The following is a 16529-nucleotide window of genomic DNA, read 5'->3' as shown; positions in this document are numbered from 1 at the left end:
AAAAAAAAAAAAAAAAAAAAGGAAAATACCTAAAAACGGGGGGGAAAAACCCCCAAAAGGAAAAAAAAAAAAACTGCCGAAAAAAAAAAAAAAACGTAAATTTTTTTTTAAAAAAGAGAAAAAAAAAAAAAAAAAAAAAAAAAAAAGGAATATACCTAAACACGGAGGTGAAAGACCTCTACAAGGAAAAGTAAAAACACTGCTGAAAAAAATCATACATGACACAAACAAATCAAAACACATCCCATGCTCATGGATGGGCAGAATCAATATTGTGAAAATTACCATATTGTCAAAAGCAATCAACAATTTCAATGGAATTCCATCAAAATACCACCATCATTCTTCACATAACTAGAAAAAAAATCCTAAAATTCATATGGAACCAAAAAGAAACCCACATAGCCAAAGCAATTACTAAGCAAAAAGAACAAACCTGGAGGCATCACATTACCTAACTTCAAACTATCCTATAAGGCCATAGACACCAAAACAGAATGGTGCTTGTATAAAAATAGGAACATGAATGAAACAGAATCAATAAACCAGAAATAAAGCCAAACACAGCCAACTGATCTTTGACAAAGCAAACAAACAAACAAAACATAAAGGGGAAAGGACACCCTTTTCAACAAATGGTGCAGAGATAATTAGCAAGCCACATGTTGAAGAATGAAACTGGATCCTCCTCTCTCCCCTCATGCAAAAATCAACTCAAGGTGGATCAAAGACTCAAATCTAAGACCTGGAACCATAATGATTATAGAATATATGATCAGAAAAACCTTTCTAAACATTGGCTTAGGCAAAGACTTCATGATCAAGAACCAAAAACCAAATGCAACAAAAACAAAGATAAACAGATGGGACTTAATTAAACTAAAAAGCTTCTGCACAGCTGAATAAGCAATCAGCAGAGTTAACAGCCAACCCACAGAGTAGGAGAAAATCTTCACAATCTATACATCTGACAAAAGACTAAGATCCAGAATATACAAAGAACTCAAACAAATCAGCAGGAAAGAAACAACAAATATCATCAAAAAGTAGGCTAAGGACATGAATAGACAATTCTCAAAAGAAGATAGACAAATGACTAACAAGCATATGAAAAATGCGCAACATCACTAACTATCAGGGAAATGCAAATCAAAACACAATGTGGTACCACTTCACTCCTGCAAGAATGGCCAAAATCAAAAAATCAAAATAATAGATGTTGGCATGGATGTGGTAAAAAGGGTGGTAAAAAAAACTTTTACACTATTGGTGGGAATGTAAACTAGTACAACCACTATAAAAAATGGTGTGGAGATTCCTTAAAGTACTAAAAGTAGATCTACTGTTTGATCCAGCAATCCCACTACTAGGTATCTACTGAGAGGAAAAAAAGTCATTATATGAAAAAGATATTTGCACACACATGTTTATAGCAGCATAATTTGCAATTGCAAAACTATGAAATCAGCCCAAATGCCCACCAATCAACAAGTGGATAAAGAAAATATGATATATATGTATGTATGTGCATATATACATATATATACACCATGAAATACTACTCAGCCACAAAAAGGAACTAAACAACGGCATTCACAGCAACCTGGATGGAACTGGAGACTATTATTCTAAGTGAAGTAACTCAGGAATGAAAAACCAAACATTCTTATATTCTCACTCATAATTGTGAGTTAAGCTATTAACACACAAAGGCAAAAGAATGATACAATGCATTTTAAGTATGATGCAATTAATTTTGGGGACTTTGGAAGAAAGGCTGGTAGGGGAGTGAGGGATAAAAAATTACACATTGGGTATTGTGTACACTGCTTAGGTGATGGGTGCACAAAAATCTCAGAAATCACCACTAATGAACTTATTCATATAACCAAGCATCACCTGTTCCCCAAAAACCTATTGAAATAAAAAATAAAATTTAAAAAAGAGACATTACTATAAAGTGTAGAAAAATATTTCATTAATTACTGATAAGAGCATTCTCTTCTAATAGAATGTAAGGATTAATTAAAATACTTTTACAAAAGAATCCTATTTATTTTAGCAAGTTATTGTAAAAAAAAAATGTTAAATGTTAGTTCTTTCCAAATTAATTTATAAATGCAACATAAAGTCAATTAAAATTCCAGTGAGAAATTGTAGACACAACGCTTTACAGTTCTTTCTTTACATCCACAGAACAGTGCTTAATCGATTTTTATGTGCCATATTCATTGCTGCAAAACTAGTGTTGAGAACATCTAACTACTCTTAAAAATAAATATCTCTCTGGGTCAGAAACTGAACAGAAAGCTGGAGGTCGGGTCTCAACCTGTTGGCTGGTGGGTGCTGGGTTTAAATTCATAAATACAGCTGTGAATGTGACTACCCATCAAGTTACAATGAGTTTGCTGTAGTGGGAAAAAAGAAAGATAGATGCCTGGGGCCTTGTAACAGAGTACTGAAAACAGAATGGGATATGAAGACATCCACATAAGGAGGCACAGCACAGAAGCGGTGTGTGGAGAACGAATTGCCAGAAACTGGCTGGGAAATTAAAGATCTAAGATTTTAGTTTGTGATATTGAGCCCAGTTTGCTGTTAGGGTAAACCTGACAGCACACAAATCAAAGAGCAAATTGAGCACAGAGAGGTTTAGAGCAGGGGATAACTTCTTGCAGTAGAAAGAAAACTCATTAACATTAGTCCTGATCAGAGCAGGGGAAAAGGGAAGACATGCTACCATATAGGTGCAGAAAGGGGCATGAAGGCACCATGCCCTGAATGTTCCCAACCAAGCACACAGTTTAGAAGCAGGTGAAGAATCCCTGTGAAACGGGACTGAGGTAAGAGTGACATAGAGGAGTGCATGAGTGCATGTTACCCACAGAGCCTGTAGGGGTCATCTGGCCTCAGGCAGCCCTCTGAGTGTGCAGGGTGCCCAGGGACTTCACTTATGTTAGAGCAAGGGGAATAAACATCTTGCCTACTCCTCTAGAGGCGGCTTTCTTGGTTTTTAATGTGTTCACTGCCCCACACTGAAGGAGTCATGATCACCTGAAAGAGGAAGTCTGGGTGGTAAAAAGAGGGAAACCATCTGGCCGCTTAGGCTGATGGGCACATTTGAAGCTTTATCCAGAGGATAATAAAGAAGAACCACTCCTTTGCCATTTCCTGCTCCCCTTAATTCCATGTGCAGAGAGGAGCTGGGCACTTCCAATCCACTCTGATATGTCCCAGGGAGGTCTGCCTTTGGCTGCTCTGCAATAAGACCTCCTTGACCCTTTCTTTACTCCAGCTGGAAGTACTGAGCTCAGTTCATTCATATTTGGAAACTTTTTCCCCCTTCAAAGAAATTGGAAGGTAAATTTGGAGGAAAATGATGTTTCCAAATTTTATTCCACAGGACTGAGGGAATGCTGGCGGTTCTCTGGGCTTGTTATCTCTTTAAGCAGCAAACGTGATGAAATCTGGATCTTACCCCATGGGAGTCCTGATGATAGCATGTCCTGAAGTTGGAGAAACTTCACCATTCAGCATTTTGAAAGTTGTGCTCTTCCCAGCTCCATTCACCCCTAGAAGTCCAAAGCACTAAGAGGAAATAAAGTTAAGTAAAGCACACTCAATCAAACAAGCTAAATAAATAGAACAAGTTAAATAAAATCAAAATTATATTAGAAACAGCACTTGCTTTTAGCCAACTCTGGGTTGACTTTGTTGGTTTGTGTTATTTGTGGAGTTTTAAAATGACAATACTGTATAAAACACTGTATAGATTACAAAGTCCTCTCAAAATCATCATGGCACTTGAGTGGTATAAGAATTTCAGCAGTAATTTACAGACAATAAATTCATGTGTGGAAAACTCAAGAGGATGAGAGTAAATGCCAACTATCCCAAATTATGCAGAGATAATACAATATTCTTTGGAAGTCGCATCATTATAATTATTACTCCGATTTCATTTTTATATATTTTAAAGTATTTTCTTAAAAGATTCCATCTTCCACTGTACATGTGTGTGTGTGTGTGTGTGTGTGTGTGTAGTGCTCACAGCTTTCTTATGTACCTTCTTTTTCCATTGAAGAGGCTGTAAATTCCTGTAAATTCACTCCTAACTCAGAGTCTAGGCTAATTTTGATATTAATTCTATATTTTGACATTGAGCATAGGGTCAATGCAGTTCTTGATCCAATCTCATCTTACAGCCAACATGAAAAATGACCTTCTTGCTGTCTTTTCTACACTTTGTCTCTTTTATGTGCCTCAGCATATACTGTGCCTGAGAGTCCACCTTGGTGACTGTGTCTCTCTGGTTCTGTCAATCTCCTTCCAAGACAACTGTTTTCTGATGGCTAGGAGCTGCGATCTACGGATATAAACTGGCTTCCTGGCTTCTCAAATCTTGGAAAGTGACTGCTTCTGGATTTTCTGCCACCAAGCACCACCTAACCATCACATAACCCTGTTTTGGACCTCTGGATTTCACAACTGCCCTGAGTTGCCACCTGCTTCAATTACCGTGTTTTCCCCACTTCCCCTGAATCTCTCCCACCACCTGCAACGTGAGTCCGTCTCCCTCCAGGCCTACCCTGTCCATGTCCCAGGGTACACCACCATCAGCTATCCAAATTCTACCAATGCTTTAAGGCTTAGCTATAAACTACCTTTTTAATAAAGTTCTCCCCATGTACCCTGTCCTCCCACCTTTCCTTCCCTGCCTACCCAGCCACCCTCTCTGGACTGACAGCACTGAAGACAATACCACTCAAGTACCTTTCAGTTATTTTTAGAAAATGCTTTAATATATACAAAAATGAAATTGGGAGGATAATAATTATTATGATGCTGTAGCTTCCAAAAAATATTATATTATTATATCATTGTCCCCGCCTTGGGACAATGCTCATGCTCCCATGTAACATAGTATATGCTTATGATATTTTGTTTCCTAATTGATTATTAATTTCTAGATGGAGAAGGACATATAGTCGATGACAGTTCAGGCAATGATGAACTGCATATACAATGGTCATCTTACAAGATGACAATACCATATTTTAACTATACCTTGTCTATGTTTAGATACACAGATACTTGCCATTATGTTACAATTGCCTACAGTATTCAGCACATGCTATATAGATTTGTAGCGTAGGAAGAATGGGCTATACCATACAGCCTAGGTGTATCATAGACTATGCCATGTAGGTTTGTGAAAGTATATTATATAATGAAATCACCCAATGACATTTTTCTCAGACTATATTCCCATTGTTAAACAACACAGGACTGTATCTTAGTCATTTCTGTATTTTCCACAGACTCTTGCATAGCACTCTCCATCTAGGTCATTAAACTGTAATGTTTATAAGAGCTTAAGAGAATAAAATCCAACTTTAAATGGCATCTTGGATCATTTAAGATACCTGGAGCATCATTCTTATCAATGTTTTACAAGTTTCTCTCTTAGCCCTGTTGGGACTCAGAAAATAATACCCCAAAGTGAAGGCCTCAAAGGCAGCCTCAGAATCAAAAGTTTTTCTCTGACCTTCCCTGCCCTGCTGTCTCTGGCCACTCTTTCTCCCCTGAGGCGGTCTTAGAAACTAGAACCTCTTTTCCTCAAAGCCAGCCATAAACCTAAAAATATTACCCTAACTTCTCCCCCCTTACATATTTTTCAGTGCAAAAATTAGCCCTAAAGAAGTTACCTGACCTACCTTGTTTGACTATAGGTCATAAGACAGACCTGCATTCCAGACAGGGTCCTGCCCCACACCCAGAAGGAAGAAGCAGGAAACCAAACACCACCTGTTCTCACTTATAAGTGTAAGCTGAACAGTGAGAACACGTGGGCACAGGGAGGGGAACAACACACACTAGGGCCTGTCAGGAGGATGGAGAGAGGGAGAGCATCAGGATAAACAGCTAATGCATGTGGGGCTTCATACCTAGGTGATGGATTGACAGATGCAACAAACCACCATGGCACACGTATATAACTATGTAACAAAACTGCACGTGCTGCACATGTATCCCAGAACTTAAAATAAAATTTTACAAAATAAAAATAAAACTATTAGAAAGGAACTCAAAAAAAAAAAAAAGCATCTAAACAGAGAGGCCTTGCTGGGCTTCCTCTCTCAGTCTAAGAGCATTAACTGGGTCATACTCTTTTGGTCCCGCCATATTTCTACATGGCTGTCTGCATTTGGTTGAACCTAAGCATAAAAATAGACAGTTTCCCTGTATCTTTCGATCTTCATTTCAACTCTTATTTTCTCTAAATCTGAGCTGCTCTTGTAGCACGTAAAACTATAATCAAATAAATTCATAGGTCTTTTTCCTGTTAATCTGCCTTTTGTCGGTTGATTTTCAGTGAACTTTGGCCCCCCCACACTCCTTTGCTTCAAACTACTATGGAAAGGTACTGGCAAAACTCTAAATAATCATGAATTTTAAAGCAAGGGTTAAAAAAATAGTTCAATAAGATAGGTAAGATTGCATAGCCAGTCTTAGAGCAGAAGCTAACAACTACTAAAAAAAAAAAAAAAAAAAAAATTCTTTCTTAACATTTTGTCCTGATCTACCAGAAATCATAGTTCAGAGAGTAAGAATATGCCTGCATTACTTCAGATTGGTTTCTTGGCTTCTCTTTACCTCAGAATACTCATATCTGAGACACCTACTGTCAGATCACAAGTAGAACATAAATACCAATCAGATAACAATATAACCTATTTTGAATTTCTCAGGAGCTGGGAACAATATGAATGCAAGGTGCTCTTTTATTTTTAACAGTTAATTGAAGGCAATCACTTCCAGAACTGATTTCCCTTTACACATTAAGCTCAAATCAGGAATAATTTATATGACTTCTGTCAGTCCTGATTAAACATTATAACTAGAATTAATGTCTTACCTGTGGAAAAAAACTTCCTGAGCTATTGCTATGGTGGGTGAGTGTTCTTTACCTTTTCAGAGTAGCATTTTGCCAGATTGGCTTAATTGGACACTTAGAGTATTGATGTCCCAGTAAGAGATAAAAGTGGTCCTTAATTAGATTAAAAGAAAATTTCCTCAGCAAAAGTTATCCTAGAGCCCAAGTCATAATTAAAACTATGCAATCACATGACATTTTTAAAATTATAGAACGAAATAAATCCCATCAATCAGCCAAGTTTTTAACTATGAAATAGTCAACAGACCTTCTTTTGGTTCTGCTCCTACTGATTTTGTAGGAATTTCCAAAATTTGAAGGCTATTTTTGGCTCTGATTTCAAATATTCTGAGAATAACACAAACAGATCAGCAATTAGAGTTGCACAGGTTCACAACAGAATAAGACTAAAAATAGAAGCTTCATTACCTCTCCTTTTGGTATGCCCAAACTAATATCTTGCACAGCGATAATCTTCTGGAAAGAGCGTCGATAGTGTTTACTAAGGTCGTATAACACAAGAATGTCTCCACTGGTCCTTCCTTCAAACACCCTCATTTCCTCTTTTTCAACATCTATATCCTTAGAAGTTTTGACTGTGCCTTGGAGAGTAGATTGACCCCTGGGAAGATGAAATCAGAGTGAATTCACACCTGGCAAATGATACCGGAATAGTCTAGAAGAGGGAAAAGGGTCAGAGATTTGTAAATAATGGAAGATACTGCCTTTGGACTTCTGCACAATCAGCTTTGTCCAGAGCACCCCAGTTCTGCCATCCTGATTATCAGGCAAGAATCCATTTTTATTGTCTAACATAAATGAAATATACATGTTCCTAAAAGATACTGAAATGGATTGACACAAAACTACAGCTAGTTTTTAATTTTATGAATAATAAAGTCATGCCAGACTTTTACACTAAATGTTAAAATAGCTTATCACAAAATTATTATACGGCATTTACCTAATAAGCACTTTTACTGAAAGAGCCATTTAATAAAGTAGACTGCATATAAAGTACTCAAACATTGTAAGTTCATAGTATATGTTGAATCATATAAAACGATTATATAACCAGCACTTGCACAATAGTTTGCAATAAGTATTCAATAAGTATCTATCAGAGTAATGCAAACTTCATTTTCAACTCTTATTTTCTCTAAATCTGAGCTGCTCACTTTTTAATCTTTATAATTTCCAATCTGACACATTTGACTTTCAAATAAATTTCAATTTCCCCTGCAAACTATAATATGCCAACATTTTAATTATTAAAATATATTTAAAATATTAATCATTTAAAATATATTTAATGATTATATTTTAATGATAATCACTGAGTTAGTATCATAACCAAAATCAATTACCTAGCTTTGACAGTGTAAATTGCCATGTAGTATATCATTATATTATCATTGGGAGAAGCTAGGTGTAAGGTACATTAGCAATGTTCGATAATAATTTTACAACTTCTTCTGATTATTAAACTATTACAGAATAAAAAAGGTATCAAAAATAAAATCCAATATCCATGGCAAGCTCCCAGTATTCCTGGCAACTTTTCTTTATTATTTTTCCACACATGAAATCACCATTTGACAAATATATAATTTATTCTACACAGAACATAGATGATGAGAAAAATAGCTAGACACTCAGAATTCTATCTTATATGACCTCATTTATATAATGTTCAAAGGCATGAAAATGAATCAATAAAATAAAATAAGGATTACAGTTACCTAGGGTGCAGCTATTGATGGAGAAGTTTACGACAGACCATCTGAAGTGTTGGTAGTATTCAGTTTATTAGTGAGAGGGGGTTACATGAGTCTGTTCAATTTGTGAAAATTCATTGAATTTTACACTTTTCTGCTTGAATGTTATTTCCCTTCCCCAGATGAAGGTGTGTTTAGTGACCTTTCCCCCTGTCCTGGACTTCCAAAGGTCTTCACACTCCAACAGGAAGCTGTGCCACCTGTGTTCCCTCCTGCCTGGAAGAGCAGTACTCACAGCAACCCACATCAGCTTGCTCATCCTCTCCTCAGGAGGATTACCGAGGAAGCTTTATGAACAGCTCCTGGGTCTCATCCCCAGAGCTTCTCATTGCAGAGTTCCAGGAAGGGGCCCAGGTGTGCACATTCATTTACATCTCCTCAAGGCATTCTGGCTGGTGGAGACAATTGACTGAGGTTACTTCTGATCCACCCACTCACAACAATCCAGTGTCCTAATACAGGAATCCAACTATGCCCAGAAATGTGCCACTTAGGTATCCTCTAACTGAAAATGACTAACCAATGATCTCTATATTAAATAGGAAGAATTCAGATGGGACCTAAGTATAGCAGGATTTTCCAGATATGCAGCATATCTCACATCTGAACTGTGTGGCTGTTCCAACCCAGCCAGCACCTAAGGTATAGAAAGCAAAAGTGCAGCTCCAGGCAGGAGACAGAAAAGGCAGGAACTAGGGTCCAGGTCCTAATGGAAACCTGAATTCCTGGCAAACAACCCAAGGCCAGCAGCAGGACAGTGGGACAGCTGGACAGGAGCCAGCGCAGGTTAGGGAAGGACAGCAAGAAAGTGGGATCTCAGCACTCACGTCCAGCAGTGGGTGCAGGTGACAGGGGCCCTGCTCAGGCTGGGAAGGCAGGATCTATCCATTCCCAGTTGCACAGGGCAGGGTCTTTCTATTTTCTTCCAAGATTCAATTATGAGTCGTATATCAATACTATAAAGCAACATAGATGTACCCTAATAGAGAAAGAGAGCGTAACAGAAACACTGAGAAGGCATCAGCCCAGCCCCAGAGTCAGGGCAACAAATATCCCTGTGGGGATGGAAGGGGGATCACAGACACCTTCACTGAGCAGAAGGCACCACACTTGACAGGGGGGTGGGGGGCTTGCTAAGAACCTTGGGCTTTACTTTTTAAACAATGATTAGTGGTTTAGTTAGATCTGGGTTTTAAAAGTAAATTGACTGGGTCATGCAGTCATTATGACAGTTATCCATAAAATGGTAGTAAGCAACTAATGTCTAAATTCACTTAAATTTCTATGCTCTGTAACCTTCATGTAGAGAAAAATATTGACTCTTCACTGTGGATAACAAGGACATTATTCTAAAATACAATTCAACTTATACTTACAACTCTAGAAAGTAAAGGTAATACAGATTTTTTTCTTTAAAGAAAAATCTTTTGATACTATAGGAAAATGGAGTACCCTGAAATCTGCCAAGGGGATCCTACATTATAGGTTTTAAAATACACTAAACTAGTAAGGGACATCAGAGAACAAATTATGTTTAAAAGGCACTCCGCATTTTACTCCAGGTTCACTCAGCTATTGGAAATCTGCAGACTCCAGGGTGACGTGGCCAATTCAAAAGCACATTGGGATTTATATTCAAAATTGTGCCTACTTTCCTTTATTAAAAGGGGTTATGTAACAAAATATGTCAGGAAATGGCTGAAAGGAAAAATAATTCTATGAGGGGATCACCATAAATCATTAATCATGTGTCTTTACAATCCTTAATAGATTTCTAGTGACATGGTCTTAATTGGTAATTTCTCCAAAAAGGATCCCTCCCTCAAGTAGAGGTCAGAAGGAAATACATAGCTCTTGGAAAGAGCAGGCCAATGAATTCAGACCACTTGGGTAAGGAGGGGAAGCCATACCATTGTGGACCCTCCACAGGAAAGCACATTGCTTCCTTATGTAGTTCAAATGTTTTATCTGACAATATTTCAGATATTCTTGCAAGGCCACATTAAATTCTATTTATAGTAGTAGGAATGCATGTGTGTGCATGTGTGTGCATGCATGCGTATAAACCACATTATACATCTACATGTCTACATATGCCCCGTGCTACTGACTTTCGATCTCACCTGACAAAGATGAGAACACAGCAGCATAAACAACAAGATCCAGCAAAGGACATACAGACATCCGTACTGAATTTTCCTATCTTCCTGCTCCCAGAGTTCTTGGCATTTAGTCGTAAAAATAATCGTTGCGGTATCAACCATATTTACCTTAGCTGCTTCAACGTAACAGAGAAATTCAGCCATTTCAAAGTGAAAATACACTGAGACAAATAATTGGAAACATTATCTCACAGCTTGGTCCCTGATCTTTTGAAATTTTCTTTCCTGGTGTCAGTAACTCACACCAATCAACATTTAAAAAATAATAAAATCTTAACGCATTAGAACTATGTATAATGCTGATCAGATACAGTTTCTATTTTACAACCTCCAGGATGAATTTTTCTCTTCCTCTCTTTTTGTAGGAGTAAGTGCAGCTTGAGAATGAGCCCTTAGGAACCCACCTTGGCCATTGCAGAAGGTCCCAGTGTAGCAGAACTCTCAAGAGGAGAAGTATTGTGCCCTGCGTGGCCAGTTCCACGAAGATCCAGCCCAGAAAGTCCATCTTAAAGGGACTCACATAGGAATCAATGCCGAAGCTGTGGGTCAGGTCATATTTGATCTGATTATAGCAGAGTTCTATTAGTCCTTGACCAAGGCAGAATTGAGGAAAAATAGTAAAGACCCACTTGAGGACATCATAGACATTCTGTAAATTCTGTACAGTTAAAAAAAGAAAAAATCCAATTAAAAGCTATTCCCTTTTTCATAACATATACCAATAACTTCTTTTTCTCCTTGGTTAGCTCTGTGTTCCAAGTCTTCCCTATACCAACTACTCATTGATATTCTCAGCCATCAAAACAAAGCAGATCCTTCTTGAGATATTAGATCTACTGGTATTTACCTTTCAAGGTTTTCCTTGCTTGAGAACAGTGATGATTTTTACATCTATTTTTAAGGAAATCACAGTGATCTCTACACAAGTATGAACAAAAGTGTTAGCAATATATGAACACTGTGTTAACAAATAATCCATACATATAAGGGGGATGCAGCTGCACAAACTCACAGAATAACCATCCATAAGTGTTCGATTTAGGATTATGTGAAAATTTTGAAAATGATAATTATACAAAGAAATAAATTAGGAAACACGAGTGTTTGGTCCCCCTACATCCCCCTCACTCCAACAGGAAGCCTCACCAGTGGGAAAGAGATATGTTCCAGATCTTGTGTTTGAACTTAAAATGTGTCATCATATAAACTGTGATTTGGTAACAATGAAAATGATTTCATTAACACTATAGTTTGTAAACACAATGGTTAAATACTGGTTACACTAGATATTAAGACTTATTGTTGACCTGTGTGGAAGATGCGGTGGCAATTCCTCAAAGATCTAGAACCAGAAATACAATTTGACCCAGCAATCCCATTACTGGGTATAAACCCAAAGGAATATAAATCATTCTATTCCAAAGATACATGCAGGCATATGTTCACTGCAGCACTATTCACAATAGCAAAAACATGGAATCAACCCAAATGCCCATCAATGATAGACTGGATAGATGGATACACTGTAGAATATTATGCAGCCATAAAAACAAAGGAGATCATGTCCTTTGCAGGGACATGGATGGAGCTAGAAGCCATTATTCTCAGAAAACTAATGCAGGAACAGAAAACCAAACACTGCATATTCCCACTTATAAGTGGTGGCTGAACAATGAGAACGCATGAACACAAGGACGGGAACAACACACATTGGAGCCTGTTGGGGGATGGGGTGGGAAACAGAGAGCATTACGAAAAATATCTAATGCATGCTGGGCTTAATACCTAGGTGATGGGTTGATAGGTGCAGCAAACCACCATGACACACGTTTATCTATGTAATAAAACTGCACATGCTGCACATGTACCCCAGAACTTAAAATATTTTTATTTTTTTTTAAACAAAAGACTGATCTGAGAATCCAGTCACCTTCTTTGGTTTCTTTCATTCATTCTATAAGAATTAATGCCACAAAGCTCTATAACCTACAAATGAAAATTTGATATTATTTGAAATAAACATTTGAATAATGTTGCTTCCTAAGCAAATAATATCAAAATAAAGAGCAAAGGAAAAGAAAGACCCAAACAAAAGCAATAAGCTGCTTTTTATTATTTGTTACCAATTGATGTACATCCATTTTCAGCAAACACCTCATTGCTGTTGATTTTTTTTTAACAAATAAGCAATGCGGTTTATAAATAAAGGTAACAATGCCTTTCCACTTGCCACACAGGTAGAACCTCATAAGTGGAAATGTTCCTGGTCCGCTTCCTCTTTGGATATGGACAATTCTCTTTCCTTTTTCTTTTGGAGCTAAATCTTACTTCTGTGACTCCACTCCCCAGGGCAGCTCTCTGCTTACAAGTTCCTCAGCACTAGGATTATCTACTGTGAGTCTCTTTTCAGTTTCACCATGGTTCATGGTTGACATCCTCATGATTCATGTCATGTTAGAGATCCAATGAGGGAGGAGGAAAATTGTACACTATCTCTACTGATTTCAATTTTCTTCTCAAGCTAAAGCCAATTAATTGTTCTGCAAGTTTTCTCTTTAAAGTATAGACATATTAATATAAATCAGAGTCAATAATAAATCTGTAAAAAAATCACCAAAATAGACTACTACCTTCACTGAATGCATAATTGATGTTTACAGAGTTCACTGCTTCTATCGAAATAGGAAGCACAATAATAAAAACTAATGTTAGCTATCATTGGCAAATCTACTAAGTCTCTGAAAGTCCAGCCATGAGGAAGTAGACTCATCCCAATTAAACGGGCATCAGCCCCTGTTTGATTTTAAATGAGAACTGCAGCACATGCTTCAAAACTAGGAGCTCAGAAGCTTTTCCAGGTCATTTTCTCAGCCTCTGAATTGGCCAAACATTTGGGAACTACTGATGAATCAGACTCCATATAAACAGCAGGGAATCAGGAGAGAACAGTGTGGCCAGAGCTGAGAAAAGAAAACAGAATGAAAAGGATTGCAATAAGCGGGGCAGAGGAAAGTGCAAAATCTGAAGTCCTTACCTCCAGGTAGCACTGGGGATGCTGAGGGGCTGAAAGATGTATTAAAGCAGAGGCAAAGACCCTGGTAGGCCTCACTAAGGGAGGAGACAGGAGTGAAAGGAATGTGGCAGGACGAATGGGTTCAGCTTGACCTAGACACCTGCTGGAGATGACATTTAAGAAATGACTTGCCAATTGGAACGGCCTATTGGAGAGTGGCGCTGATCTCGCAAGGAGAAATTCTTCCTGACCATGGGCCTTATGCTCAGGAAAGCCCTTGGCTGCCACACTTGGAAAATAGCAAAATTAAATTTGTTCCAGAAATCACAGAGAAGAGGGCAGAATCCCCCAGATCATCATTCAGACATGCTGTGCCCTGAGAGCATGATCAGCTGTGGTATGCCCCATCCTACCTTGTAGAGTCTGACCCTAACAGTAGTGAACATTGAGAGGGCATGTTTCAATGACTCACTGTTCCACCATTCATCAGTAATTCATCAACAAATAGTCTGATGAAAATGCTGGGGATGTGGCAGTGAACATCTTCACGACTCTACCCTCAAGAATGGAGTGGCTGAAACAGCACATCTTTTAACCAATTGTTGCTAAGCCCTTTTATAATGGCAACATGTTTTTTGTTAATTAGAATCAATTTATCTTTCTGGAGTTTAAAGACAGTGGATACCAATGCATTTCCATTGAATTCCAGTTGGAAAAGCAATAAGAGACGTGAGTTAACACCGTCTTTGCACTAGAGGTGCAGAAGTGTAGAGGTGATGCTACAAAGCTACTGACCTTAGCTTTGGAGATGATGGCTAGCAACCGGGGCATGACGGTTATGAGCATGGTACAAAGGCCAAAGATGAAGTTCAGTGAGACATAGGAAATGAAAGCCACGTCTGAACTGGAGAAGATTCTGGACATCAGGTACATCCACGGAAGAGTTGCATATCTGAAAAGTAAAGTGAAAAGTCATGTTTGTTTTACCATAATATTTATAGTAGTTTTCTCTTATCTATGCCAGATACATTTTAAGACCTTGGGGTGAATCCCTGAAAATGCAGATATTACTGAACCCTATATACACTATGTTTTTCCCCATACATGCAACCTATGATAAGGTTTGATTTATAAATTAGGCACAGTGAGAGAGTAAGAACAATGACTAATATAAAATAGAACAATTACAGTAATATGCCAGCATGCCTACTCTAGCACTTTGGGGCCATCTAGTAAAACAAGGGTCTCCTGAACACAAGCACTGCCAGGCTGTGACAATCAATTTGGTAACTCACTGACTCCCAGATCTGAAGTGAGGATGTGCTGGACAAAGGGGAAATTCATGTCCCTGCCAGGACAGAGCAAGAGAGTACAAGATTTCATCATGCTACTCAGAACATTGTGCCCTTTAAAACCGATTAATTGTTTATTTCTGGAATTTTCCATTTAATATCTTGAGACCACAGCTGACTGTGGGTAACTGAATTCTCTGAAAACAAAAATGCAGATAAGTGGACAGCCATAAGACTGAATTATAGATGCAATTTTATTGGCCCAGCAATTTTTCCTCACTTGGTGAACAGAAATGAACTTTACATAAATACATTCCATAGCATTTTCCAAAAACAACACACTCTTCCTGGGGCTTCAGAGGACTCTGCAATGCAATAGAAAGAACACAGGATGGGGTCACAACACACGGGTTGTACATGGGCCTGAACTCGTTGGCTCTGTGGCCTGGAGAAAGTCAGCTGACTTCTCCAACTTTTCTTCCCCAAAAGGAGCTTCTTTGCTCTGCTTCTCATCAGGAAGGCAGGAATAACACTTAGTTGTTATATTGAGAATTAAAAGATATCAAGAATATAAAAAGCTGCAGAGCTACATAAAAAAATAAGGCCTAAAAATAGAAACTGAAAGCCTTCTTCCAGCATCCATTGCACAGAGGCACCATCTGTAACTCCTCAGTGTGCCCTGTTCTTCCTTTTGCCCCCAGCAACCCAGGAGACAGCACTGTAACCGTCATCTCACAGGCAAAGTAATGGGGATTTCAAGAGTTCAGACACTTGATCGAGCTTTGCAGGTGATAAGTAGGTGAAGCTGAACCTGGGGTTCATTTCCATGTGGCCCCAAAACTGGGGAGTAAGAAGCATTGCTAAATATTGGACCCTAGAAGCAGTCCCCACATGTGTCAGATGACATCAGGATCTAAGATACCACCCAAACGTCCCTAAAAGGAAAACATCTCATTTTCTTCATTCTGTCTCCTCCATTCTAGAGCCAGGTTTCACTCATGGCAACTTCCCTCAGCTCCTTCCTGAAATAATACCACTGCACCCAATAAAGGAAACACACTTCGAATGATGGTTTCTAATATCAGCAGAGAAGTCACTGATTTTGAATCACAACTTTCCCGAAAGATTCTCATGTATCTGGAGCTCCAACAAGTTCTCTGCTCACTCAAGGTAAATGTATCACTGTTTTCTTACGGTGAATAATTGGCTTAACCTGAAACATTTCAGTGCCTGCAAAATGTCTGAGATTTTCTTAATATGTTAACAAGTTCTGAAAAGTATGAGACTTCAAAATGATACAAGACATGCCAGGCCTTCAAGTTAACTCTTAGTCTAGTATACACTCCC

At 38.2% G+C, this 16529-nt stretch overlaps 1 protein-coding gene across 1 annotated transcript in view; it reads right to left on the bottom strand.

Moving 5' to 3' along the window:
• Positions 1 to 16529, bottom strand: part of ABCA13 (ATP binding cassette subfamily A member 13) — a 503546-nt gene that overhangs the window by 121508 nt on the left and 365509 nt on the right. Inside the window, 4 exon segments of the mRNA XM_017868548.1 lie at positions 3479 to 3588; positions 7367 to 7559; positions 11282 to 11535; positions 14686 to 14842. Coding sequence (XP_017724037.1) covers positions 3479 to 3588; positions 7367 to 7559; positions 11282 to 11535; positions 14686 to 14842 — 714 coding nt within the window.

This window comes from Rhinopithecus bieti, unplaced genomic scaffold (genome assembly GCF_001698545.2).
Source record: "Rhinopithecus bieti isolate Rb0 unplaced genomic scaffold, ASM169854v2 scaffold_3527, whole genome shotgun sequence".
Classification (NCBI taxonomy): Eukaryota; Metazoa; Chordata; class Mammalia; order Primates; family Cercopithecidae; genus Rhinopithecus; species Rhinopithecus bieti.
Note: the sequence above shows the minus strand (reverse complement) of the source record. Positions and strands in the feature narration are given on the sequence as shown.